Here is a 23,734-nt window from a genome sequence, read left to right on the forward strand (position 1 = left end):
TGTCGCGGGGCTCGCGGAGGTCTTTCAGCCACGGTTCCCCCTCATTGGGGGTGGATCGAACGCACGTCCCGAACGCACCGCTGCACACTGGGGCTCGATTCGAAGTTGGTGGATCCCCCGCCGACGTGTTCGGTGGGGTCGTTTGCGAGATGCAGGTCGGCCCTTTTGTTCATTGCGGTGGTCGATGCATGTCTGACGTTGTTTTTCTCTTTGCCTATCGCGCGGCGACCTCACATACGACCGTAGCTACAAGCACGGCCCGGCGACGTCATGAGCTTGTCGTGCCTGCTGCGACGATCCGACGAAGGGCATGAAGCCGTGGTGCATCATCAAGACGGAGGAAGAGACGAACGAGACGAGCCTAGTAGTGGCGCGTAACGTGAGGGCGCGCACGAAGGAGTCGGACAGATAGCGTGCCGTGAGGTAGAGAGCCTCGGGAGAGGACCTTTCTGGAACGAACGCTGCAAACCTGCTGCGCGACTCCTCGAGAGCTGCGTCGCCGGGGGCTTTGAACTTGGTGAGTTCGCCCGGAGCTGCGATCGCCGGCGCGATGCGACGGCCAAGCCGCGTCTATCTTTCCAACAGTTGGGGAACACCTCGGAGAGGATTTCCGTGGGGAAAGCGCGGTGAACGGGCGCCACGGCGTCGTAGACTCCAGACTCCAACGGAGCCGTGATTCGGATGGAATCCTGTACATACTCCTCCACGCGCGCTGCGGAAATCCATATGCGCATTGCTTTGTCAACCCGGACAACGCGTCACGATCCGACTCTGCGACTGGGATCAAGTCTGTGCCATACAACCACTACACTGGTACGAGCGGCACGTCGCTAGCGGTGCCAGTTGATGTGTATCACGGGTCTCACACGTCCGTGACTGTCACCATTGTGACATCTAGCGTAACCAGATCCCCTGTCCGAATCATCGGCCCGCTGGTGCTTCTGTCACTATCATGATCAAGGTGTGACGGGTGATAGGCTGGTGAGTCGGAGGGCAAAACTATCAGTGCTGTACCTGCTTGTTCTTATACTACCACTTCAACCTTGCCCACCCCTTCCCCCCTCAACCCCACATCCAATATGCCCAAAGCAGTACGCAATTTTGACACTGTCACACTTCTGGATGCACTAACATCCAGGCCTCGTCCGCCACCCGAAAGACAAAGCAGGGGAAGGAGAAAACAGTGTCTTCTCTGACACCAATGGAGAAGTTTGAGAAGACTGGACATGCCAGCAAACAGGTGAAGGAAACATTCCGGGAGCAGGTCGCCATGGCTGCCCTTTCCAATGCCCAATCCGACTTTGAGGCAACTGGTCTCAAGGTTCTCACCAACAAGGATCACGGCGACAAGTCACAGGTCGACAAGGCATTCCTCGGCATGTGCATGATCTCCGTCGCTGGTCCCAATGCGGTCGCCTTCGCCCACAATGTTGGTGTAAACCGAACTACAAACCAACATCATGTGCGTAGTATCGCCAACAATATGCATGCCTCATCTCGTCGGTCTGTCAAGCACCCCATCCGTATTGCTGTCCATCGGGAGTCTATCAACCCCACCTTAGTCTCCAAGACATGGCCCAACGGCAAGAGCGACAACCCACCCACTCTCAAGATCCTTCAAGGTGGCAAGGTGGAGCTCCTCGACGGCAACCATCGTGTTGAGGCCGCCAAGCTTCACTCCCAGATGATGGTCGAGCTCATCACCTTGAAGAAGCTGGAGCTCAGGAGCTCCGAAGTCAAGCACATCACAGGACCAGAGGACCTCAAAGCTCTGGAGCACGAGGTGGAGGTGTTGACCAATGCCCTTGCCGGCACGTACTGGTGGGTGGCGGAGGTGTACGATCTGGGTAAGTGCAGCCATGAATTGTTTGTGCTCAGATTGGTCCTAGTGGCATGCCGCTGCCAGTCCCAGTCCTTCTCTCTCTCAGAGTCTTGGTTGCTCACTCCATTTAAATGTCTGTTCAGACGCGCCAAAGGACATTCTCCTGAAGCTGTCCGAGAATGCCACCGGTCCCGTCCTGCCCCAGACCCCTTCTGAACAACTCTGGGCTGCTGCACGCCAAGTTGCTAACCACATCAATAACCCTGCGAATGGCATCAGCGAGGAGGACCGACGCACTCTCCCACCCAAGGTGCTGCAGGAAGCTCTCGGCAATGTCACTGTCAAGAACAACCGCAAGAACCTCCTGATGAGCAAGCCGGCAACCTGGGCAGTTGTTCAACTCGCTGTCGAGTTTTCCTACTTTCACAAGGAGGACGTCATGCCGACCACAAAGTGGATCGAAGAGAACTCAAAGGGCGGCCACTTCGGTCACGGCATTGGCTTTGTGAGTTCTAGACCCATATGGGCTCTCCTGATTCACGCTCACAAAGCCATCAGCTTCGGATGCAAATGCTGCACGATGGGTTCAGAAAGCTGGCGCTCATCGCCTCCTACGACAAATGGACTGCACCGGGTGTCACAGCCACCACCAAGGCCTACAACAAGGCCGTCACGGAGCAATGGGCACAAGTCAAAGAAAGGCTTGCCAAAGACAAGGATGTCGACTTGCTGGTGCTGGAGCCTTTCAAGAAGGACGACAAGAAGGACAAGTCCTGGACCTCTGCTACCACCGCATACGAGCAGCTCGTGGAGAGGTTCACCAAGAACGGGGTTTGCCACGAGGTGTGGCCGCCTGAGCTACTCGAGAAGCTCGACGGTGTCTTCGTCAAACACCTCCAGCACTGCACGCACGAGTTTGGGCAGCTTGAGTCTGTGGAGTGGTCTCGTGGTCTCAGCAAGTATTGGCCCGACGTGCTCGTGATGTGCAAGTCGTACTGGGAGGCCCTCATCGAGCAAGCTGACACTGACAAGCTCTCCGACAATGCCAAGGGTGCACTTTCTTATGCCTATGACAAGTTGGTGTGGGTGTCGACCCTGTCGCAAAATGGGTCAACCTTTGTGCTGCCTTTGCTCAGCAAGTCAGCACTCTCAGCGATGAACACGATGCTGCTCAATATCCAGAGCGGTGTGAACTGGGTGAGTCCCTTTCCCGCGCTGGACTGGTTCTAGCGGCATGCCGCTGGGACCAGTCGCGCAGCCACAGCTAACATGCTTTCCTAGCTCACCCTTATGATGGATCCTGTTGCTCCCTTGTCCTCTCGTCTCGATGGCACCCCCGACGTTTGGGACCTCTCGTCGGTTCTCAACAAGGACCTGCAGGCGGCCTCCTTCCTTCCATCCTCTCGTCTGTTCTTGATCCATGTGGGTGATATGGTTCACGTTCACTCTCTCATCAGATTGTTTACTTCACCCCCCTCATAGTTCTGGAACTCTGTCCTGTCCGAGTCTAGGTCCCTCAAGTTTATCGGCAAGAAGTTCGAGCAGCATCTCACTCCAGTCCATTACAACATCCTGTCCTCCCACCTCAAGGCCCTCATGCAACATTGGGACCACATTGTAGGTCCCCTCAATGTTGGCGAGCAGCTCAGCAAGTCCAACGATGCCAAGGTCGCTGCCCCCCACGCTGAGGAAGACCACGAGCACGTCAATTTGGGCTCTTCAAGCAAAGGGAAGGGCAAGGGCAAACACGTCTCGGTCAAGCCCAATTGCAAACTGGCACACGTCAAGTTGCCTGACAACCATGACTGGGCCAACATCCTGTACACCGGATATCATGCTGTCTGTCGCTCCATCTCCGACGTCAATGGCAGGAGCTGCCACTCCCAAATGGAGTCCCTGGGTCCTCACGCGCGGCTCGAGCAGGGCGTGTACTTCCATCCGAAAACCTTGGAAGACCTGCCCATCCTCCGACGCCTTGAGATGTGCTCCTGGTCCTATCACGTTCTCACCGGATCGAGTCGCAACATGAAGCAACGCGCCGGAGCGCTGGTCATGTTCATCGCACTCTTCGATGTGGTGTTCCAGGAGGCTGTCGCGCCTGTGCTGGTGGAACACCTCGCAGTCATCTCACTGAAACGGATCGTCAACTTCCTCCGTGTCCACACAACGCCACGCCCTTTCGTCGCTCCTCCTGGTCTCAAAGAGCTCCCGAATGCCAATGGCGACGTTGTGTACTACATCCCTTGGTTCTGGCCCACGCTGTCACAGGCCACTCGTGCGGCGCGTGTCCGCCTGGAGCCAACCATAGAGTCTCAAAATGAAGGCCCGGACCTCTGCAAGTTCTTGACCCAGCACCTCAAGCACATGCACAAGACCCTCATGAAGTCCCCGCTCCTGGCCTCTGAGCTCGAGGTGAACCCCAAGGACAGCAAGTACCGCACTAAGGACGGCTTCCTGGACCATGTCGTCATCCAGAAGTTCAAGGAGCTCATGATGGTGAGTATCCAGCTCTTCCAAACTATGGGTCCATTCTCACAGTCATGACACCCTCAGGCCATGGTGGTCAACGCTTCTCGCATCGCCGCGCGTGCAGAGGGGATTGAGGGTGATTGGGTTTACCCGTTCAAGCGAAACGACTCGTTGCACCCCCTGCCCGACCTCCATGTCGACGAGAACATGCTTGTGACCGACAGGGACGCGTTCGAAAGCCTCCAGCAGTACAGGGAGACCGCTCCAGACCGCCATGTGGACTACTACAAGAGGCTTATCGCCATGGGCATTCCAAACCCGAGGTCTGCCCCCCAGATTGTGTCGTCCTCCCTCAGGACCTCGAGCCTCTCGAGCAGATCTTCAACGAGATCAACAACGCTATCATGCGGCCCAAGAATTCTGTGACTCCCTACGATGTCATGCGTCTCATCGGACCCGTTCAGATTCGGACCGGGGATGCGTTGGAACTCGCTGAGAAGATCCAGGAAGACTCCATGGATGTCAACACCCTTGACGACAAGAGGCGTGGTCAGTGGACGATCAATAATCTGGACCATGACCAAAATTCATCCGACGATTCCAACTATGAGTATCCATATGCCCTCACCTTTTCAGGCGAGCGTTTGCCTGACCAGGATCCGGAGCTCCCCTCTTCCCCCTCATCCTGCTCCCGTAACTCCCAATCATTAGAGTCTGGTGGAGAAGACACCAACTGGGATGCCACTCCTATCAGTAACAACTTGGGGTCAGTAGAGAAGGTGCAGGAGAAGCAATACTCGAAGGCAGAGCGCAAGCGACCTCGATGCAAGTTGTTTTAACCAGCTTTTATGTGCTGTGCTTACTGACTCTGAACAGCGCACACTGGGGACAATGAACCCTCCACACGCAAGCGTTCAAAGCTTGATCATGCAAACAATGATGACAACTCCTCCTCCTCCTCCTCCTCTAGCTCAGATGCCATGGAGGAGTAGACACAACACTGAGCTGCATCAATGTCATCTTCCTTGCACCCCTCGTCCTTCCTCACCTCTCTTCTCTTGCAGTTCCGTCATCCTGTAGTATGTACAATATTCGGTCCCGTTGCTCCCCTGTGCCGTAGTCACTCCCACCTCAGCTTGCTGCTCCCCTCCCGCCCCCGCTTCCCCCAGGAATTTTCACACACATCCACAACATCAGGCGAACCCGATGGCGACCGTGCATGTCTGAGAGCACTGTGGTCGTCTGGAAGACCAAAACCGACGTGTTAGCAGAGGTTTCGCCCGGCCACGGCGACAGCGGAAAGACGATGGAGAGCGCGGGCGGGCGTCGTGGGCACGCGTCCGGATCGTCGCCGTCGGGCGTAGGGCTGGCTGGAGCGCGCGCAGGACGCGGCGGACGCAGGGCCCGGCGACGTCGGGGGACGCACCGTGGTGAGACGCGAACGGGATGGGTTGGCGGTGGGAGGGCGCGGCGGCCCGGGTGATGTCGAGGACGGGTGGGCGATGTGTGGCGCGTGGACGATGTCCGTGCGATCGTTCGGAGTGCTGGTTTGCCAGGCGGAGAACTTCAGCAGGAGCTTGTCCTATGGGCGCCGTGACTCGGAGAGTCGGACACCATCTTCGTCACCGGTGGCGCGCGAGCGATGTATGCCGTCCGGATCCGTGCTGGAACTGGTGAATGAGAGAGAGCGCTGCAGGGAATGTTCCGACGTTGACGACCGGCGCTTCCAAGCGAGCTCCGGGAGAATACAGGGACATGGTCCCCGCAGATGAGGAGACCGTCCTCTGCGAAGCGTACGCTCATTATCCACAAATCAGGTGGATGAACTCTGGGGTGACGCCGATGCTGCGCGAATCCGTCCAGCAATACACGAAGATCTGGGAGGGGAAGACGCTGTTGATGAACTTGTTGGGACAGGAGCAACCGCCTGCTTCTTGACGAAAGCGACTATCCACGCTTCTCTGGCGGGTCGCGACGGCTGATGAGATTCAAGACGGACAATCGCAGGTGCATGGTGCTTACTGAGATATCGTATTCACCATTCTTCTCGATAGAGATCAACAAGCGACGATGCCTAGTTGAGTAGGCCGAATCTACGTGAGGAACCTCGTCTTCTACAGTCAGAGGCAAATTCGTCAGGATCTCCGGATATATAAATAGGTGGGAGCATACCTGCAGTACTTCGCAGATTCTATTGCACAATCAAACCGGTCCACCGAGGAGCGACAGCCGGAGAGGAAAGTGGCCTAAAGGAGCATCCCGCGTACCAAGGTCGAGGGAGGGCGACACGTTGGCATCCAGCGTTATGTCCAATGTCCAAATCTATCTCATTCGACGTAAAATCATAAAGGCGTCACCAGCCGCGCATACCACAGCTCGAGCTGCTCGTGGTCGTTAGATTACGGTAGTTCCCAAACTCCCACTTGAAGCAGTCCTTGGAGGTGCAGTCAGCCTCACGCACAACGGACGACTTGAAATCTGCTCACCGTGCAGTCATCCTCGTTGGTGATGGGCGGAACCTTCTCCCCGTTCTCGCCCCACACCAAATCCTCCTTCGCCAGAACGCCTTCGATGAGTGCGACAATCCCATGATGAATGACGTTCACGCTCCATCCGAGCTTCGTGACGGTGTCGTAAAGGACAGTCTGGCCTAAGTGGCAGCGCGTCTCGAGCGCAACGCCTGCGGTGTAGCATGTCGAGGCGCTACCGGTGCAAGTGCCCATCGGGATGGGATCGCCCGTGTTGTATACGTGGGTGACATGTCGCGTGGACGGCTGCAACGACCGTCAGACCGGACGAAACACGCGCAACAACAGAGAGACGGGCTTACGGGAGAAGGGAGATGAAGACGGGTCGCTGCCAGCTTCTCAGCCGGAGCCTCAAATGCCACTACGGGTACGCCGAAGGTGATGCCAACGAGAGATGCGAGTCCACCGCCGAGAGAATGCCCTAACCAACGCATATAAGAGCCGGGGAAGCACGGAGATAGGGAAAGACGTACCGATTAACCAAATGTTAGCGTTTGGATACATATACGTGATGTTATTGTACAGATTCTGCGGTTTTCTCAGTCATCGGTAGCATACGCAGAGAAGGAACAAAAGTACTCACAATACCGATTGAGTAAAAGAGACTATCCTCGGCCAAGCTCTGCTCTAAGCATCCTTGGTCGCACTTGTTCCCCTGCTGGCTCTTCTCGTAGCAATCGCAAACGGTGCTCCAGGTCCAGTCGATGCGTGCACAGCAGCACGAAAACAATAGGTTGTCGTTCAGCTTGTCCTTGGCCTGCGTTGGGCCTCCGCCGCCGATGGGCCATACGATGGACGTGCCCTTGACGGAGACGACGACGGTGGAATTGTCCGCGGTCGCGAAGACGTGTCCACGGAAACCATCGTCCTCGGGCTGCCAGCCGAAGGGATAGCTCTATGAGGGGGAGCGATCGTGAACTTCACCACCCACGTCGCGAAGGAGGGGTGCGCAAGAAAGGGGAGCCACTCACGCTGTTCCAGTCAGACCCGAGGTCGTACCAGTCCTTCTTGTCCGGCTCTGTGTACGCGTTGTTCGCCATCCTTGCGAGCAAAAGCAGCGACTCCCGGTCCTGTACGTCTGGCCCATCTACCTCGGTACCCTCCCACAAAACGTCCGCCCCGCGAAACCGCGCACTGTTGAAGCTCTTCATGTCAAGCGCAGGCTTGTGCACCGCCGTCCGTCGAGTGCCGACAGAGAACGTGTCCGGTGCAAATCCTACTTGAGGTTGGATATCCGCGAAGACGACCTGGAGCTATTAGAGAGACCATGAGCATGACGCAGCTGGAATTGCAGCGTTGGAGGTCGTGATGGTGCTGCCGAAGACCAGAGTAAAGAAGTAAGAAGAGCTTGGAGTGTCGCCGGAAGCACGTTATAAAGCATGAATATGAGGATTGAGAGAGAAGGGAGAGGGAGAGAGCAGACGAAGCACAAGTCGGAGACAACGCCTTGTGCAACGAGTCACGGCTGCGGCGTGCCACCGGGCCTCAGTCGCCGGTTTGGTGATGTCACGCTCACGGAGGGACGAGCGCCCATTGCCTCCGCGGCCGCAGCGGCTCAATCAGTGTGCATCTTGCATGTCTTGCAGTCTCGTCTATCGAGCACGACGTGTCAAGGAATCGGTGCAGCAAGGTCACTACACGACTACTGGCTTCCGACCTACTTTATACGCGGCCAATTTCGCACATACACCCACATACACCTGTTACGATAGAATGGCAAGATCTACTTCATACGCCACGATCTTGAGCGATCGGTGAACGGAACGTCTTGGTGGCCTATGCAACCGTCCATTCCCAGATGCGACGTTCAAATGAGGCGCATGCGTACCTCGAGTTCACAGTTCGTCGCCTCCCCTCTTGGCCCTCAGTTTCGGCAGGCCCTGGACGTCCACCCTCAGCACTCCAGGCAGACTGTTCAATGCATCTAATACGCCCGTCTCAACCTGCGGCCAGCTCTGCCGAGGACCCCGAGCAGCTGGACGTCCTGGAGTTCTCCAACCCGCCCTAGACGGGTGATGAGCGGGTGTACGAGGAGCGCGTCTGGGTGGCTCAAGAGCGCGGAGGCGGGCGAGAGGGTGACTGAAATGAAGATGTTGTCTTCGTGCTGTGCGAGCGGGGTGGCCATGGCTGATCGTGCTGGTGGCCGTGTGGTCGCGCGCGAGGGGGGTTGAAGGTGATGATGGTAAGAGCTAAGGACAGGGTCCGAGCAGCAATCCAAATGCGTCCTCTTCCTCATACTCCCACCATCCACCACGCGCGATGACCCCGATGACGGACACGCCTGCTCGTCGGAGCACGCGCCGGGCCACCCTTTGCACCTTGTTTCGCGCGCCGACTGAGCAGCCCACCTAGTCCGAGCAATCCGAGTACAGCTACCAGGCCGCCCACCTTGCCTTGATACCATCACCTCCTCCAGTCCACACAAACGCAATACCCAACATGGCCACCGACGATCTCCCCGTCCCGCAACAACTGCAACCGTCCCACTCAACTCCCAGGTTGGCGGCCACCCGGGAGTACTCACAAGCGAGGATGGCTCGCTGCTCATCAAGCCCGCGCTCGCGGCCGAAGTCGCCTTCTACCAGTCCGTCGTTGCAGACGCTGCCTTCGCGTCCCTGCGCCCGTTCCTGCCAAAGTTCTACGGCACCCTCAGGCTACAAGGCAAGGTGGATGAGAATGCGCCGCCACCCGCAGAGGGCGAGCCGATGCAGATTCAGCCTGCCGCGGTGGCGGAGAGCGAGAAAGATGAGTGGCCTTCATTTCCATACTTTCCCGCATCGTGCCGCGCGCCTCGCCACCCTTGTCTCTTCCTTGCTCTGTCCCCTTGGCGAGCGCGCATCATGCGATGTGTCCGCGATCCGGGACGTGGGAGCAGCGAGCAAGGATGCGGATGCGCCGGAGGCAGCAGAGCCTGACAAGTGTGCGCCTACACAGTCTCTTGTGCTCGAGAACCTCTCACAGCCATTCCTGAAGCCGAACATCCTCGACATCAAGCTCGGGACCGTGCTCTACGACGACGGTGCGAGCGCAGACAAGCGCGCGCGCATGGAGAAGGCCGCGCGCGAGACGACCTCGCTCGAGACCGGCGTCCGCCTCACTGGTTTTCAGGTGCGAAGCTGCTTCATCCCACATCTGTCCGTCCACCGTCCACCCCCACCCCCACAGTGGGGATCCATTGTTCGAGTCTCCGATCGCACTGTCCCCGCTGTCGACTTTTGCTCAATCTCGTGCGTTCTGGGGTCCCTAACGACCGTCCACCACATCGCGATCTCATCCACCGGGTGTGTCTCGTTCCCCGCGTGCACAGTGCTCACACGCGCGCTCTGCGCCACAGGTGTACGACCTCGCGACGAACGAAGCGGTGAACACCCCCAAGTCGTACGGCAAGTCCATCCAGCCCGCCGACCTCCCCGATGGCATCGCACGCTTCTTCCCGCTCTCCCCGGACGCTCCCCCCGCGCACGCCGAGCCTGCGCCCGAGGCGCCCCCGCCGATCACGGGCACCGGTCTCCCCGCGGAGCTGCTGCTGCCGGTGCTCGAGTCCGTCCGGGAGGACGTCGCCGAGGTGCGGGACGCGCTGGCGGCGGTCGAGATGCGCATGGTCGGCGGCAGCCTGCTCGTTATCTACGAAGCGGACTGGGACCGGGCGCGCGCGGGGATTAAGTGGATGGAGGAGGTCGGGGAGGATGATGAGGACGACGATGAGGATGAGGACGAGGACGAGGAGAGCGTGGCGTCGAAGCCTGGGCCGCCGTACATCGTCAAGCTTATCGACTTTGCGCATACGAAGATTGTGCCGGGCGAAGGGCCGGATGAAGGGGTGCTGAAGGGCGTAGACACGGTGCTGGGCCTGCTGGACGGACGCATCGCGCAGGTCAAGGCGGCATACTGATGAGCGAGGGGTGTACGAAGTCATGAATCATGTATCTTGAACAAGCAATTTTTTACCTGACTTGAGATTTGTGGACGCCCGTAGACTCCGCAGTAGGCCCATTGTATCGAAGTACACTGGCAGTGGCTCGTAGTGGTTTGCACCTGCTCGCGGGCATTCCCGGGAGGACATTAGGCCGATATTCCCACGGATACCAGGGTGCTGTTGAGGGCCTGAAGGCTATTCGTGGGAACGACCCTGTTCATTACAGAACCCGCGCCTCATGCTCGCAACGTGTCTCTAAGCCACGCCCAACACAAGACACGCGTTGGCCACACGCAAGATCGAACCTCTCCTCATCCCCGCGAACCAAACAAGCACGACTCACTGCCTCAAACTAATACAATCTGGGCAAATGAGCCCAAGAACGAGGTGACGCTCAGTTACACACCCGGCGAGTCAGGCAGGCCGCTAAACCTGGACGGAGTTTGTTGCAGAGCCCGCCGCGCAGAGCTACCGGCGACCCACGTATCGCATTTTCCCGGTGCTGTGAGCCCTCTGTGAGTCAGGCCTTGGGTTCAGAGCGAAGCTGATGCTCACCACATGCTCTCTCCGCGACCTCGCGCTCGCGCCACCGCTAGGTACGATGTCGGAGAAGCCGTCACTGCTATCGGCGACCCTGGCGTCCGGCTCGAGCCTCGTCCTGCTCCAGATATTCTCGCGCGGTGTCACCTTCGTCCTCAACCAGGCCTCGTCCGCCTCGTATCGCCGCAAGTCTTCGGGACGACCTCGATCCAGTTCGAGCTGCTCCTCTCCACCATCCTCTTTCTCTCGCGCGAGGGCGTCCGGAACGCGCTCCTCAGGGCGTCCTCCGACCCGGAAAAGGACGCGGACCGGAGCTCCGCGAGCCCGCTCGTCGCCAACATAGCCCTCCTGCCCATCCTGCTCGGGATCCCCACCGCGGTCGGATCGGCCTTCATCTATCTCGGGACCTCTTCGTCCTCGACGTCGTCCCAGCCGCACTTCCGCGCGAGCGTGGCGCTCTACGTCTTCGCGGCCCTGTCAGAGCTCCTCTCGGAACCCATGTACATCCGCACCCAAAACGAGCTGCGGTTCCACGTCCGCGTCCGCGCCGAAGGGGCCGCGGTGATGCTGAAGACCATCACCACCTTCGTCGTCCTTGTGGTCGCTCCCAAAGATTGGAGTCTGGTGGCTTTCGCGCTAGGCCAGACTGCGTATGGTCTAACCACGCTGGTGTCTTTCGTTGTGGCCTGCCGCGAAAATCTCGATTTCCGGCCGAGGAAGGTGGCCGTCGCTGTCAAGGACCAGTGAGTCAGTCCCCGCGGTGACTGTCGCGACGCTGAACCCCCCGCAGCGAGAAACGATGTACTTCGACCCCGGACTGTTCAGTCTGTCGATGGCGATGACGGGTCAGTCGCTCATCAAGCACTTTCTCACCGAAGGGGACAAGTTCCTCGTGTCACGGCTCAGCCCGCTGGCTGACCAGGGCGGGTACGCCGTCGCCGCGAACTACGGCTCCCTCGTCGCGCGAATCGTGTTCCAACCCATCGAAGAGACCGCGCGGGTGTTCTTCTCCAAGACCCTCATCACGACCCCAGAATCCAAGGCGCAGCGGACGCCCCCACCGTCCAAGACAAGCAGGCCGCCGAGACCGCCGCCACGGTGCTGCTCACCCTCCTCCTCGCGTTCACGCACCTGCTCCTCTTGCTCGCGGCGTTCGGACCGCCGTATCTCCCCCTCGCAGTGGGCCTCGCCCTCCCCCGGCGGTACCTGAGCACGTCCGCGCCCCAGATCCTCAGCGTCTACGTGTACTACATCCCCGCCATGGCCTACAACGGCGTCCTCGAGGCGCTGCTCGCGTCCGCCGCGTCCCCAGCGGACCTCGCCGCGCACGCACGCGCCCTCACCCTCGGGGCCCCGCTCTTCCCCCTCGCCGCGGCCGCGCTCGCGCGGTACACCGAGCTCGGCGACGCGGGGCTCGTCTGGGCCAACGTCGCGAACCTCGCGCTGCGCGCGGCGTACGCGGCCCGCTTCGCCCGCCGCTTCTTCGCCGCGCGCGGCGTCGCCCTGTCCTGGTCCCGCGCCGTCCCCCCGCCCCCGGTGCTCGTGGCGTTCGCCGCCGCCGCCACCGTCGTGCGCGCGTACCCACACGAGGCGGTCGCGGGCAGCGGCGTCGCGGCGGTGTGGGCCGCGCGCGACCACGTCGGGGTCGGCGCGGCGTGCGTGCTCGCGTGTTTGCTGACATGGTGAGTTGTCCCCGTCCCCGTCTTCTCCCGCGCCCCGCGCCCTTCTCTCGTCCGTTCCCCGGACCCGCACGCGCTCCTTATCCTGTCCCCCCCCACCCCCCTTGCGTGTTCCGCCCGTCCTCCGCGCATCGCACCTTCCGTCCGCTCGCGCCGCTTGCTGACTGTTTTGTCCTCTTTCCATGCTCGCTCCTCTTGCCGTCGCGGGCCGTCCGCCTTCCAACGCGCTCCCCGCCGTGCCACTGGCTCCCACATCCGGATTTCCGCCTGGCCGCACACACGCACGCCACACGCAAACGCCACGCCACCCCACCCCACCCCCGTCCGCGATCAGCGTCGTCCGCGAGCGGACGCAGGTCGTGCAGCTGGTCGGATCTCTGCGTCGCACGCGGTAGAATATAGCAGAGCCCGCGGCGTTCCGCCCGTGCATGTATAGAGGCTAGCCATAGTACGTTGCCGACCCGAGCCCGCGGGCCGCGGGCCACAGCGTGGGCGTATGTGTCCAAACCTTGCCTGCAACGAGACAGATCTGTTCACTGTTCGAGCTACGTGTCGGACATGGGTCGAGGACGCGCACGGTGCTGCAGCCAGGGCCACTGCAGGGGAGCAGCGCGGGGGCCACGATGCGCGCGTGGCGGCGGGAGAACGGTGCACCGGGCCCGCGCTCCGGGCTCCAAGGCTTCGCGCACAGGTGTGCCACTAGCCGGCCGCATAGCGCATACGCATACGTCCCCGAGCCGCCCCGCCCAGCGCCGCTGCATCACGGCCGCGGAAGGGCGGTATGAGGGTTTGGAAGGCCGGACCCGATCTCCTCGTGGATCAGACGTGCGTGCGGGGGCGGGGGCGGAGTGCGGACGGCGAGGTCGAGTGGGAGATCTCTCCTTTGCGCCGGGGAGTGGGTGGTGGTGGCAATCATACTCCCCAACGGCAGGAACCGGGTGGGCTGCGGAAGGCCGGAGCGCGCGTAGGCGGCGGAGTCGACGTCGAGGGCTCAGGGAGGGGGCAGAATCCAGATCGATCTGTTGTGGGTGCTGCGAGGGTTCCGAAGAGAGCGAGTGGATCGGAGCGGCACAAGGGACAATAGGATTAGAGCGTACGGACGGCGTTCCGCAGCGGGCTTCTACAAGTACAACACGGAGGAGACGTATAAGGAAGGGGCTAAATCGGTGTGGACGAGCATGCATGGGCGTCAGGCTGGCGGAGCGCGGTCGATCCAGGGCCCAGCTGGCTACGGGGACCGCATGGGGGGACGGGAAAGCAACGGCAGAGGAGCGGACGGCTTGATAAGTGACGTGTGGGGGAGGATTACCGGGACTTAGTCGCGAGAGGAGGTGTAGAGTACAGTAGAGATGAATGCATGTGGTCAAGGTGGCGCTGGAGGAGGTGAAGAGAGCATGGTATGAGCAGCGGAGGGCGAGAGTAGAACAAGAAGTGTGGGGAAGGGGAGTTAGAGATGTGCAGCACATCACAAGGCCAGCTCGAGCTGCGCAATCCAGCTCCCTCGGTGGGCGGCGGGCGCGACTCGAGTGAGCCATAAGTTGTTGGTGCTGATACGAGGGTTGTCGCTGGACCTGGGAATAATCCACATGGCGTCGCTGGAAGACTTCGTTTTCTGCGAGAGCACAGTTGAGCGACCCGCGCTCAGAAGACGCGTGCAGATAACTCACCGCAGCCTGAGCCATGAAGATCTTGACACGTTCACAGATGGCTCTAGCAAGCTCTCTGCGGGTGATGTAGGTCCCATTCTCTTGTACCTTGATGTACTTGCCGGACGACGCGTATCCAGGCCACTTGAAGGAAATCAGGACAAGCTTGTGAGGGCTCAGCGACATATAACTGACCTCAAGACTGAGCCGGAACATCCGGACGCTCGTGTTCTCGAGGACGATGCTGTCCCCCTCTTGCATCCTGGCGCAGCCTTTGAGCACGTCGCGCACGGAAACCCCGAGCGCGCCGTCGCTCATGAAGGACACCGCGCATTCCTGACGGTTTGTGTCCAACGCGGAGTGGGGCACCCGTACGCGCTGCGGAACGGGACGGCTAGAGACGGCATCGTCGAGGTGGAGGTTGGAGAACCGGCGAATGGGGGAAGGGACGTAGAGCTGGTCGAGGGGGATCATGGGTTCTTCGGTGTGGCCCATGAAGAAGCCAGCGTCGCCAAGCGGGTTGGCGGTCGGAGAGCCCATCCTGCTGTGGCAGGTGTGGTAGCTCGAGGGGGACGAGGTCATGACCGAGTCAAACTGCGCCCTCGCGGTGGCGCTTGACTGGGAAGTGGGGGAAGATGTGGTGGGAAAGCCGTATCCCTGGCTCGAAGAACCCAGGAAAGGTGAAGTGGTCCGTCGATACGGGCTTCCAACGGACGACGGGACGGAGAGGAAGGACGGCGAAGGTGAAACGCATGTCTCATTGCCTGACACGTCGGGGAGCGGGCTTAGGGAGGTACGCGATGTATGGTAGGGGGTTGACGATGACGGAAGAGAGGCGTCGAGTCTAGGGGGAGTGGGTGGCTGCGCGGTATCGAAGTCGATGTTGATTTGAAGAGACGGCAGCGTAGGAAGAGGGGATGGTGTCCGCTATACGAGCAAACGGTCAGGTAGGTGCGAGCGAAGGGCTGGAGGGACATACTTGATCGAGCCGAGTGAACGGCTCTTCGTGCATGCGCATATTGGGCGGTAAGGAGAAGGGGGTGTGGTGAACGCGCGTGTCGTTGAATGAGTATGACGGGCTGGGGGTGTAAGCGAGCTGCGAGGAAGTGATGTTGTTGTACGCCGAGGGCAGGTAGGGTGGCGGGTATGAATGTGATTGCTGGGGAAACCAGCGCGAGTTCTACCAGACACCAAGAATGAGTGCGCGAATCCATTACGTCACAGACTGCGGACGTACCGGGGATTCAAGTCCGTTGGCCCATGGAGAATGGCGGGGGTCGTTGGTATCGGCATGCGAGTAGAAGAACTCTGGCGGAGAGGAGTGGGCGTGGGCGTGGGCGGACGCAGGGGACATAGAAGGCCGGAGTGACCGGGTGGGCAAGCAGATAAGTGTGGTCGGCGATCGTACTTATAGCCTGGTGTGCGGAGAGGGAACGTGTTCGAACGCGACCCAAGGCGATGAGCGGCATCGTGAGCTCCCACAGCTTCTGTCGGGCTGGAGAGCTCGCAGGGTGTGACGTCCGCCGCCGCGAGAGACAGGACCGCGATGGAATTCTGGTTGGAACGGTGGCCATGATCTCTCCGGGAGCGCGGGGGGAGGCAGACGAGGCTGATGGGGACGGAATTCCAGAATTTGCACAGTGTGTGCACAGGTTCGTGCCACCTGTACAAAAGTGGTCATAAAGCAATATCCCGGGCTGTATTACGCAAGCAGGCGCAAGAGCGCACCTTGTCGGCTGTGCAGCAGCGTTCCGTCCAAGGGCGGGGCGATGCGCGAGCGACGGTGTGCGGCCAGCGGACTCTCAACGCGCCTCGTGTCCGACGCGTTCCGTGCTGACATGAGAGGAGTGCCCGACGGGCGGCTCCGCCTGGGAGACAAGGCGATGCTGCCGTACCTCGAGCACGGGGCCAGATGCTGCCTTCGACGCTCGGCCGCTTGACTGACGCCAGTGCGAGCTCGGTGAGTTCGTGATCTCCATCTGGCGACATAGAAGATGGCCATGCACGGTGAGCACTCAAGCCTGCACAACGTGTCCCGTTACGTACCACATGTGTACCACCACACAAACCCGCCTAGCGGCCCAGCACTGCCCAATGTTATCACCCCGAAATTGCCCGTCGTACGACGCTTCCAAGTGTGCATCTCCTGGGATGTGACCATCTCCACTTCTGTCCTGGGCGCAGTATCGATTAGCACAGTTGAACGTGCCGGGTAATAGGTCTTGGGCCCTCTTGCCGCTTGGTCGAGGGAGAGGACGCAGACGGAGGCATGAATGTTCAAAGTACTCACAGAGCTGACGCTGAGCTGCATACCGCTTGAGGCCACAGCTGCTGGTCGTCGCAGCGCTACGACGTAATGTCGACTCTCAGAGGACTGGCAAGAGGCGATGCAGCGCTATATGCTGCCAAGACTGGGCCTTCTCATCTTCTGCTTGGAGTGCACGTCGGCTCGTGTGGAGGCAGTAGACGGAGACATATGCGCGGTGTCGATGGGAGCTGGCAGTGGTAGAAGCGAACCGACGCTCCGACTTGACGCTCGAGGGATCGGGGAATCCTCGGTAAGTTGCCATAAGTTACCGGGCAAGTAAGAAACCGACTTACAGCTTGCACAAAGCGATACTAATGGGTCTATATGGAGTAAACATCAGTAAGAAAAGCCTAAGACCTGGAGCAATCAATGAGCCAATAGGCTATATTAGTCTTCCGTTCTAAAGGCTCCCGAAAGTGGTGCCACAATACACCCTCCACACTGGTGCTGTTGTCGACGCTCACGACCTCGTCTTGACGACTTGACACGACCTCACCCCCCAATGCCTCGCGTCCCCGCACTATCTCCAACGACTGGCAAGACTGTACCTTCATATTTCGTGCACACCACCGACGCCCAATTCGTCGACAACGCTGGCCGTACCCTTCTCCTCCGCGGCGTCAACCTCTCTGGCGCAGACAAGGCTCCCGTGGGTGCCCCGTCACAACGCCATGAAGACTTCTGGGAGTCAGGAGAGAGCGGCGAGATGAGCTTCGTGGGGCGACCATTAGACCTAGAAGACGGCTCTGCCGACGTCCACCTCGCGCGCCTCAAGGGATGGGGCTACAACATGCTGCGGTATGTCGTCACTTGGGAGTCGCTGGAACATGCGGGACCGTGAGTGGCTCTTGTCTTCGCTCGTATCCCCTCTCATGTCCCCCCAGCGGCAAGTATGACACTGAGTTCATGGACTACACCGTCCACGTGCTTCGGAAGTGCAAAGAGTTTGGTTTCCGTGTGTACATGGACCCTCACCAAGACATTGTGAGTAGACTCCTCTTTCAACTCACCACCGCAAGAGTGGACTGCGCAGGCGTTGCATTGGAAGCACGCAGGCACAGAGGCTTGTACGCAGATTCTCGGCCCATGCGCTCGTGTGCCTGGGAGTCGAGACGCGAGGCCATGCAGAGATGAAACCGTCGAGGTTTATGGGAGATGCTTGGCAGGATGACGATGAATCCATGCACCTGAGCGATGTCAAGGGAGCGCGGACCTTCACGCCGACCGGGCGCGGAACTTCCGTTACCAGGCGCTAGGGAGCGCGCCCACCACCATCCTATGTTCTCATTATGTGTAGCGACGGTCAACCCACTGCGTTGGGAGCTTAGGTGGCCTTCCCCGTCTCCGACGGGTGTGGGGCCGGCCTTAACGTCTTCCTTGACGTCGTGGCTAATCTCTCCTCTGCAGTGGTCAAGATTCTCCGGCGGGTCCGGGGCACCATACTGGACCATCCCTGCCTGCGGTATCAACCCTCGCAACTTCACCGCGACGAAAGGCGCCATCCTTCACTCGGAGTGGCCGTCAACATCCGACGCAGACCCAGCAAACCTCCCCGCGATGATCTGGAGCACGAACTACGGCAGGCTAGCGGCCCAAACGCTGTTCACCCTGTTCTTCGCCGGCCGCGAGTACGCACCAAAGTGCATCATCGACGGGCAAAACATCCAGGACTACCTCCAGTCCCACTACATCGCCGCGTTCGGCCAGCTCGCGGACCGGATACGCGACGCCAGCGACCTGCTCGACGAGTGCGTCATCGGCTGGGACAGCATGAACGAGCCTTTCGAGGGCTTCTGCACGTACGAAGACCTCAACATGGTGCCGAGCAAACAGGGCTCCACTTTGAAGAAGGGCCCGTTCCCCTCTCCCGCGCAGTCTCTCCGCCTCGGCATGGGCACGGCGCAAACCGTCGAGTGCTGGAAGTTCACTTCAACGGGTCCCTCGCGCGACGGCACCACTACCATCGACCCACAAGGACAGAAGATGTGGGCCGACCCCTCGTCCGAGCCGAACGGCGTCCACCCAAAGTGGGGCTGGAAGCGCGACCCGGGCTGGAGTCTCGGGACCTGCGTATGGGCCCAGCACGGAGTATGGGACACCGCAAGCGGCACCGTGCTCATCCCCGACTACTTTCGCAACCTCCGAAACGGACAGCCGTTCGTGTTCATCGACGAGTTCTGGAGGGCGCACTGGGAGACGTTCGCGACGCGGATGCGCGAGTCCCACCCAGAAGCCATCCTGTTCGTTGCCCCACCCGTCTTCTCTCCCCCACCACAACTCGACGAGCGCTACCTCAAGGGCCGATGCTGCCTGTCGACACACTACTACGACGGTCTCACGCTCGTGTCTCGCCACTGGAGCTGGTACAACGCCGACGCCCTCGGTCTCATTCGTGGCAAGTACTCGTCGAGCCTGCCTGCGGTCCGGATCGGGGAGCGTGCGATCCGGAAGTGCTTGCAGGAACAGCTCGGGTATCTGAAGGACGACGCGAAGATCCTGGGCGCGTACCCGACGATCATCGGCGAGATCGGCATCCCGTACGACATGGACGGGAAGAAGGCGTACGGCTGGACGGACAACGGCAAGTACAAGGGCGACTACTCGAGCCAGCAGAAGGCGCTCGACGCGAGCCTCAACGCGGCGGACGGGCCGAACGCGCTCAACTTCACGCTCTGGAACTACTGCCCTGACAACTCGCACCAGTGGGGCGACGGCTGGAACATGGAGGACCTGAGCATCTGGAGCGCCGACGACCTGCAGAACGCGGGGCAGTTCAAGATGGACGCGTCCGCGGAGATCTCGTCCGCGTCGCTCCTGAAGAAGGACAAGGATGGCGCGAGCGTGCACACGTCCTCGGCGGCGACCTCGAGCGTCTCGCTGCCCACGCTCGCCGGCGGCTCGGACGCGGACGCGTCCACGCTGACCACGCCGCGGGTGCCGCGCTCGCTCGCCAGCTGGGACAACATCTACGACTTCCTCACCGACGGCGCGCGCGCGCCCAAAGCGTTCTGCCGCCCGTTCCCGACCGCCGTCGTCGGCGTCCCCACCGGCATCCAGTTCGACCTCGCGACGGCCGTTTTCAAGCTCACGGTCCGCGTCCGCGCGGAGGACGCGCCCTCGGCCGAGCGCCTCGGGCTCGCCGCCCTCCTCCGCGAACCGGGCGAGGCGGAGCTCCCGACGGAGATCTACGTCCCACTCGTGCACTACGCGAGCGACCACCTCCTCGACGGGTCGACCTCCGCGGCCCACACGCCCCTCGTTGACCACCCCCCTGCGACGCCGTCGGACCCGCTCGCCACGCTCGCTGGACCCAGCCCGCTGCTCGCGCTCGACGTCGAGGTCTCGGAGGGCCGGTGGGCCGTCGAGGGCCAGACGCTCAAGTGGTGGTACCCGGTGCCAGAGAGCGGGACGCGGGAGTACGCGATCGTGGTCCGCCGGTCGAAGGGGGCGATCAAGGCGCTTGGTGAGGAGGAGGCGGAGGTGTCGTGCGTGGACCGGGTCCTCAGCGGCTGCTCGGAGTGCACGATCATGTAGAGGCGAGGCGGGCGAGTGTGGTTCTTGGATCTGGACGGACATGTGTACTCTATCTTGTGTAATCCGCACGCACGACTTTATGGCCTTTACGACTTGATGCTTGCACGATGCAGTTGACGGTGAACCCGGTCATCCCCTGTGGTATGGCCTTCACGGGATTTGTGTCACGTGTGCTTGGGCTTGTTTGGCAGATCCTTCAAGGCCCGCCGCCTCCTGCTGATTGGACTTCTCTGCAACCCACCAACCGCCCGCACTAAGTACTCAAATCCGAACTGCTTTTTCATGACTGCTGCCGTCCAAAGTCTACCCTTCCTCTCATGCGCAATCCCCGCTGCAGACCGTGCTACATTAGCCCGTCTGTCTAACGACGCCGTGCGCCCGTGGGTGCTCATCCGAGCCCAAGAGTACCGCGACATCGCGCTCGCCCTCCTCTCCATCTGCAATGCTGTCGCGCCCATCCACCGCGCCTTCCCCACAGAAGTTCTCTCCGAGATCTTTTCACACTGTTGGCAAGACCCTCAAAGCATCGCCGTCATCCATGTCTGCCGCCACTGGCGTTCGATTGCGCTCAAGACTCCCAGCCTCTGGACCGCCGCCCTCGCCGCACCTGGAAAGCTGCTTTCCCAACGCCGGAGATGCAGATCCAGCCGCCACGAGTTTGCAGAGTTTGCCCTAGCACGATCGTCTCCTCAGCCTCTTCGCCTCAAAATTTACCACTTCCTCGATCACTTCGCCACCACGCTCGCCCCACACGCTGCGCGCCTCGTCGATCTCTACGTCCGCCTCGTCGATGTATCGAACCTCTCCACTCTATGCAAGTTCCTCAACTCGGCTGCGCCGAACCTCGAAGTGCTCGGCATCGCATTTCCAGGCTATGTGGGGATGTACGAGGATTGGCTGCCGCTCCGCGAGGACACGGACGACGACGACGACGGCTTTGGCCACACTATCGCCGACAGAAACGTTATCCGAGACGAGCTCGAGGAGGATCTATGGGAGTGGAGCGAAAGCACACAAGGCCCGGTTCTCGACGCCGTAGCCCTTCCTCGCCTCCACACCATCCGGTGTATCCCCATCGACCTCTTCCCGCACTTCGCTACCCCTGCACTTCGCGACGTGTGTGTCACCCCCGCGCAGTTCATCCCTGACCACCTGGCTGGCTTCACCGAAGCGCTGACTTGGTGTCCCGCGCTTGAACGCCTCAAGTTCTGGATAGTCGGCAAAGACTTCAAGATGCACCCGGATTGGAAGATCAGGTCTTACTATGATGAGAGTGAAGGGGTTGATAGAGATCCGGTCGAGAGCTATCTTCCCGATTTCAATTCGTCCATATGGGACAGTGTCGATCCAGTAACCATGCCCGCCTTGCAAACCGTCGTTCTCAACACTGATATCTATCCTGGGTCGCATCTCTACCTCCGTTGCCTCTCGTGCCCCCTTCCTATCACCCTCGAAGTCATCGCTGAACACACGACACTACCACGCTTGATGGCCAGCGACGAGAAGCTTGAGGAACGCATCCAGAACGCAGACATGGTTCGCATCTGCGACTGCACGCCCGGCGACAAATGGAAGACCACCGAGGTCGCTACCTTCAAGGACGGCGTCGCTCTCGCTCGACTCACGCTTGCAGCATTTAGATGGAGAGCGGAGCCGATCAGATTGGACTGCGCCTCCGTATTCGACAAGCACGGCGCGAATATCACGCGGCTTGTCATCCACCAGAACCAAGACACAATCTATTCCGAACTTGACAAAATCCTAGACGCTCTCCCCAATCTCATGTCTCTTGACGTCGCCGGCCAATGCGTCTCGTGTGCCCTGTGGGCGCTATCTGGACCGGAACCCGACGACTCGGGGGAGTCCGAGGACAGCGACTATCCGTTTGTCTCTCAGCATCTACGCACCCTCGTCGTCGCATTCCCTCGGAAGCGCGGCTCGGTTCAGAAGTTGATCGAAGCCAACCCAGCGGAGTGGGAGGAGAAGATCGCGACGGGCGCCGAGAGGACTTTGCAAGGCTCGTGGGGATGCTGCGCGACCGAGCGTCGAGCGGTCTTCGCCTGGAACGACTGGAGTGGCGAGTGGTGGAGTGGGACGAGGAGCTCCGGCTCGAGTTCCCTCCGACGGTGATCGTCCGCACGTATGTGCCACCTCCAGCGCTGTATAACCAGACGGAGCTCGAGGCGTTGGTCGACGGGCCGGTCGTGTTCGGCGGGGTCACCTACCAGATCCGCCTCCAATGAGCCGCGAGCCTGTGACGACCCATCACGACAGCGACTTGGAGAGCGGAGCGTTCGGACAATGACGTTGCACCGTCGTTACTACACGTGTCGTGTACGTATCCGTCTCAGTGGACCAATAGAGTCGGCAGTATGTATACGCTCACCTTCGCTGCATGCACTAATTGACTGCGATCACTGCTTGAACGTCGTGCTAATTCGCAGTTGGGTGAGAAGACCGGTTCCCAAATGCTCCGCTGGGCAGCTGCGCCCGCGCACCTCGAACGGCCCGACGTCCGCTTACCCATTGACCAGCTCTCGCATCACCCATCTCCCCCACTGCCACCGACGGTGGGGACTCCACCCTCAATGTCGCGTCCTATTCCCGACTTCGCGATAAAGAACATTCTTGCCGGCTCTCATTTCAAGAGGTGCGTCGCGAATCTTGTTGCTGCTCGTTGGAACTCACCCAACGACTCGCACGACGAGTAGACAGCACAACGAGCTTCTGGCGAGACTGGCAGTAGTAAAAACCATTGCGCTGTGGGAGAAGAAACGCAGCGGTTGAACTAGACACGATGGCGACGACGTTTGTAAACCGAGCTCGTGTCTATTCCAGGCGAATCGCAACATCAACAAAGTTCGCCTCATTCACTCTACTTACCGGGTTCGTCATGTTAGTATTAGAGCGGAATTTTGCGGAATGTTTCAGCTGATCATGTAGTACGTCTGGTCCGCGCACACGCGACGGGTGAGGTATCAAGCAGTCCGCTGTCCAGCGCGCCGCCACACGGGTAGGGTTGCATACGTGTTTCTGGTCTGAGTCTTGATGTATTCACGGGACGCGCAAGGAGAAGATGGAAGACTGTTGTTATTCCGACCCGCTCCACTGTAGGTACAAGACATGAGAACCCCGCGTGAGCAATACAATTATTAAAAAAGATGCGCAAGTCCATGTATCCCCGAGCCGAGAAGTCGCCTCCTTATCCATCTGGATCTCCAGGAGACAAGCCTGCTCGCGCAGAGCGCGAGGCTGACGGCGGGACCTGCGAAGTCGACTCGAGCGTCGTGTG

The 23,734-nt window shown here is 60.2% G+C and overlaps 8 protein-coding genes across 8 annotated transcripts; 5 read left to right on the forward strand and 3 right to left on the reverse strand.

Moving 5' to 3' along the window:
• Positions 1-1,270: 1,270 nt before the first annotated feature.
• BXZ73DRAFT_106219 (uncharacterized protein) lies at positions 1,271-5,130 on the forward strand (the record flags this gene model as incomplete). The annotated part of the gene is made up of 8 exons (XM_048016550.1): positions 1,271-1,462; positions 1,514-1,847; positions 1,966-2,327; positions 2,381-3,019; positions 3,104-3,244; positions 3,305-4,318; positions 4,376-4,567; positions 4,648-5,130. 8 exons carry the CDS (start codon positions 1,271-1,273, stop codon positions 5,128-5,130), a joined length of 3,357 nt encoding a protein of 1,118 aa, XP_047872880.1.
• Positions 5,131-6,644: 1,514 nt separating this feature from the next.
• BXZ73DRAFT_54407 (alpha/beta-hydrolase) lies at positions 6,645-7,859 on the reverse strand (the record flags this gene model as incomplete). Its single annotated transcript, XM_048021162.1, has 6 exons — positions 6,645-6,725; positions 6,778-7,065; positions 7,122-7,240; positions 7,293-7,347; positions 7,403-7,714; positions 7,791-7,859. 6 exons carry the CDS (start codon positions 7,857-7,859, stop codon positions 6,645-6,647), a joined length of 924 nt encoding a protein of 307 aa, XP_047872881.1.
• Positions 7,860-8,654: 795 nt separating this feature from the next.
• BXZ73DRAFT_92638 (uncharacterized protein) lies at positions 8,655-8,944 on the reverse strand (the record flags this gene model as incomplete). The annotated part of the gene is made up of 2 exons (XM_048026433.1): positions 8,655-8,774; positions 8,801-8,944. The coding sequence occupies 2 exons, from the start codon at positions 8,942-8,944 to the stop codon at positions 8,655-8,657; spliced, it is 264 nt and encodes an 87-aa protein (XP_047872882.1).
• A 314-nt stretch (positions 8,945-9,258) lies between these two features.
• Positions 9,259-10,711, forward strand: BXZ73DRAFT_92639 (SAICAR synthase-like protein; the record flags this gene model as incomplete). Its single annotated transcript, XM_048026434.1, has 4 exons — positions 9,259-9,279; positions 9,318-9,545; positions 9,754-9,927; positions 10,154-10,711. 4 exons carry the CDS (start codon positions 9,259-9,261, stop codon positions 10,709-10,711), a joined length of 981 nt encoding a protein of 326 aa, XP_047872883.1.
• Positions 10,712-11,336: 625 nt separating this feature from the next.
• BXZ73DRAFT_92640 (Rft-1-domain-containing protein) lies at positions 11,337-13,349 on the forward strand (the record flags this gene model as incomplete). The annotated part of the gene is made up of 5 exons (XM_048026435.1): positions 11,337-11,415; positions 11,439-12,007; positions 12,066-12,277; positions 12,310-12,957; positions 13,289-13,349. The coding sequence occupies 5 exons, from the start codon at positions 11,337-11,339 to the stop codon at positions 13,347-13,349; spliced, it is 1,569 nt and encodes a 522-aa protein (XP_047872884.1).
• A 1,070-nt stretch (positions 13,350-14,419) lies between these two features.
• On the reverse strand, positions 14,420-15,074 carry BXZ73DRAFT_54412 (uncharacterized protein; the record flags this gene model as incomplete). Its single annotated transcript, XM_048021164.1, has 3 exons — positions 14,420-14,557; positions 14,622-14,744; positions 14,796-15,074. The coding sequence occupies 3 exons, from the start codon at positions 15,072-15,074 to the stop codon at positions 14,420-14,422; spliced, it is 540 nt and encodes a 179-aa protein (XP_047872885.1).
• Positions 15,075-17,410: 2,336 nt separating this feature from the next.
• Positions 17,411-20,442, forward strand: BXZ73DRAFT_106224 (glycoside hydrolase; the record flags this gene model as incomplete). Its single annotated transcript, XM_048016551.1, has 3 exons — positions 17,411-17,745; positions 17,793-17,892; positions 18,316-20,442. 3 exons carry the CDS (start codon positions 17,411-17,413, stop codon positions 20,440-20,442), a joined length of 2,562 nt encoding a protein of 853 aa, XP_047872886.1.
• A 276-nt stretch (positions 20,443-20,718) lies between these two features.
• On the forward strand, positions 20,719-21,312 carry BXZ73DRAFT_28870 (uncharacterized protein; the record flags this gene model as incomplete). The annotated part of the gene is made up of 1 exon (XM_048017766.1): positions 20,719-21,312. A coding segment is annotated over one exon (594 nt), but the record flags the coding sequence as incomplete, so codon positions are not given.
• Between the last annotated feature and the right edge of the window lie 2,422 nt (positions 21,313-23,734).

This window comes from Epithele typhae, assembly GCF_022376455.1.
Source record: "Epithele typhae strain CBS 203.58 chromosome Unknown BXZ73scaffold_79, whole genome shotgun sequence".
Taxonomy (NCBI): domain Eukaryota; kingdom Fungi; phylum Basidiomycota; class Agaricomycetes; order Polyporales; family Epitheliaceae; genus Epithele; species Epithele typhae.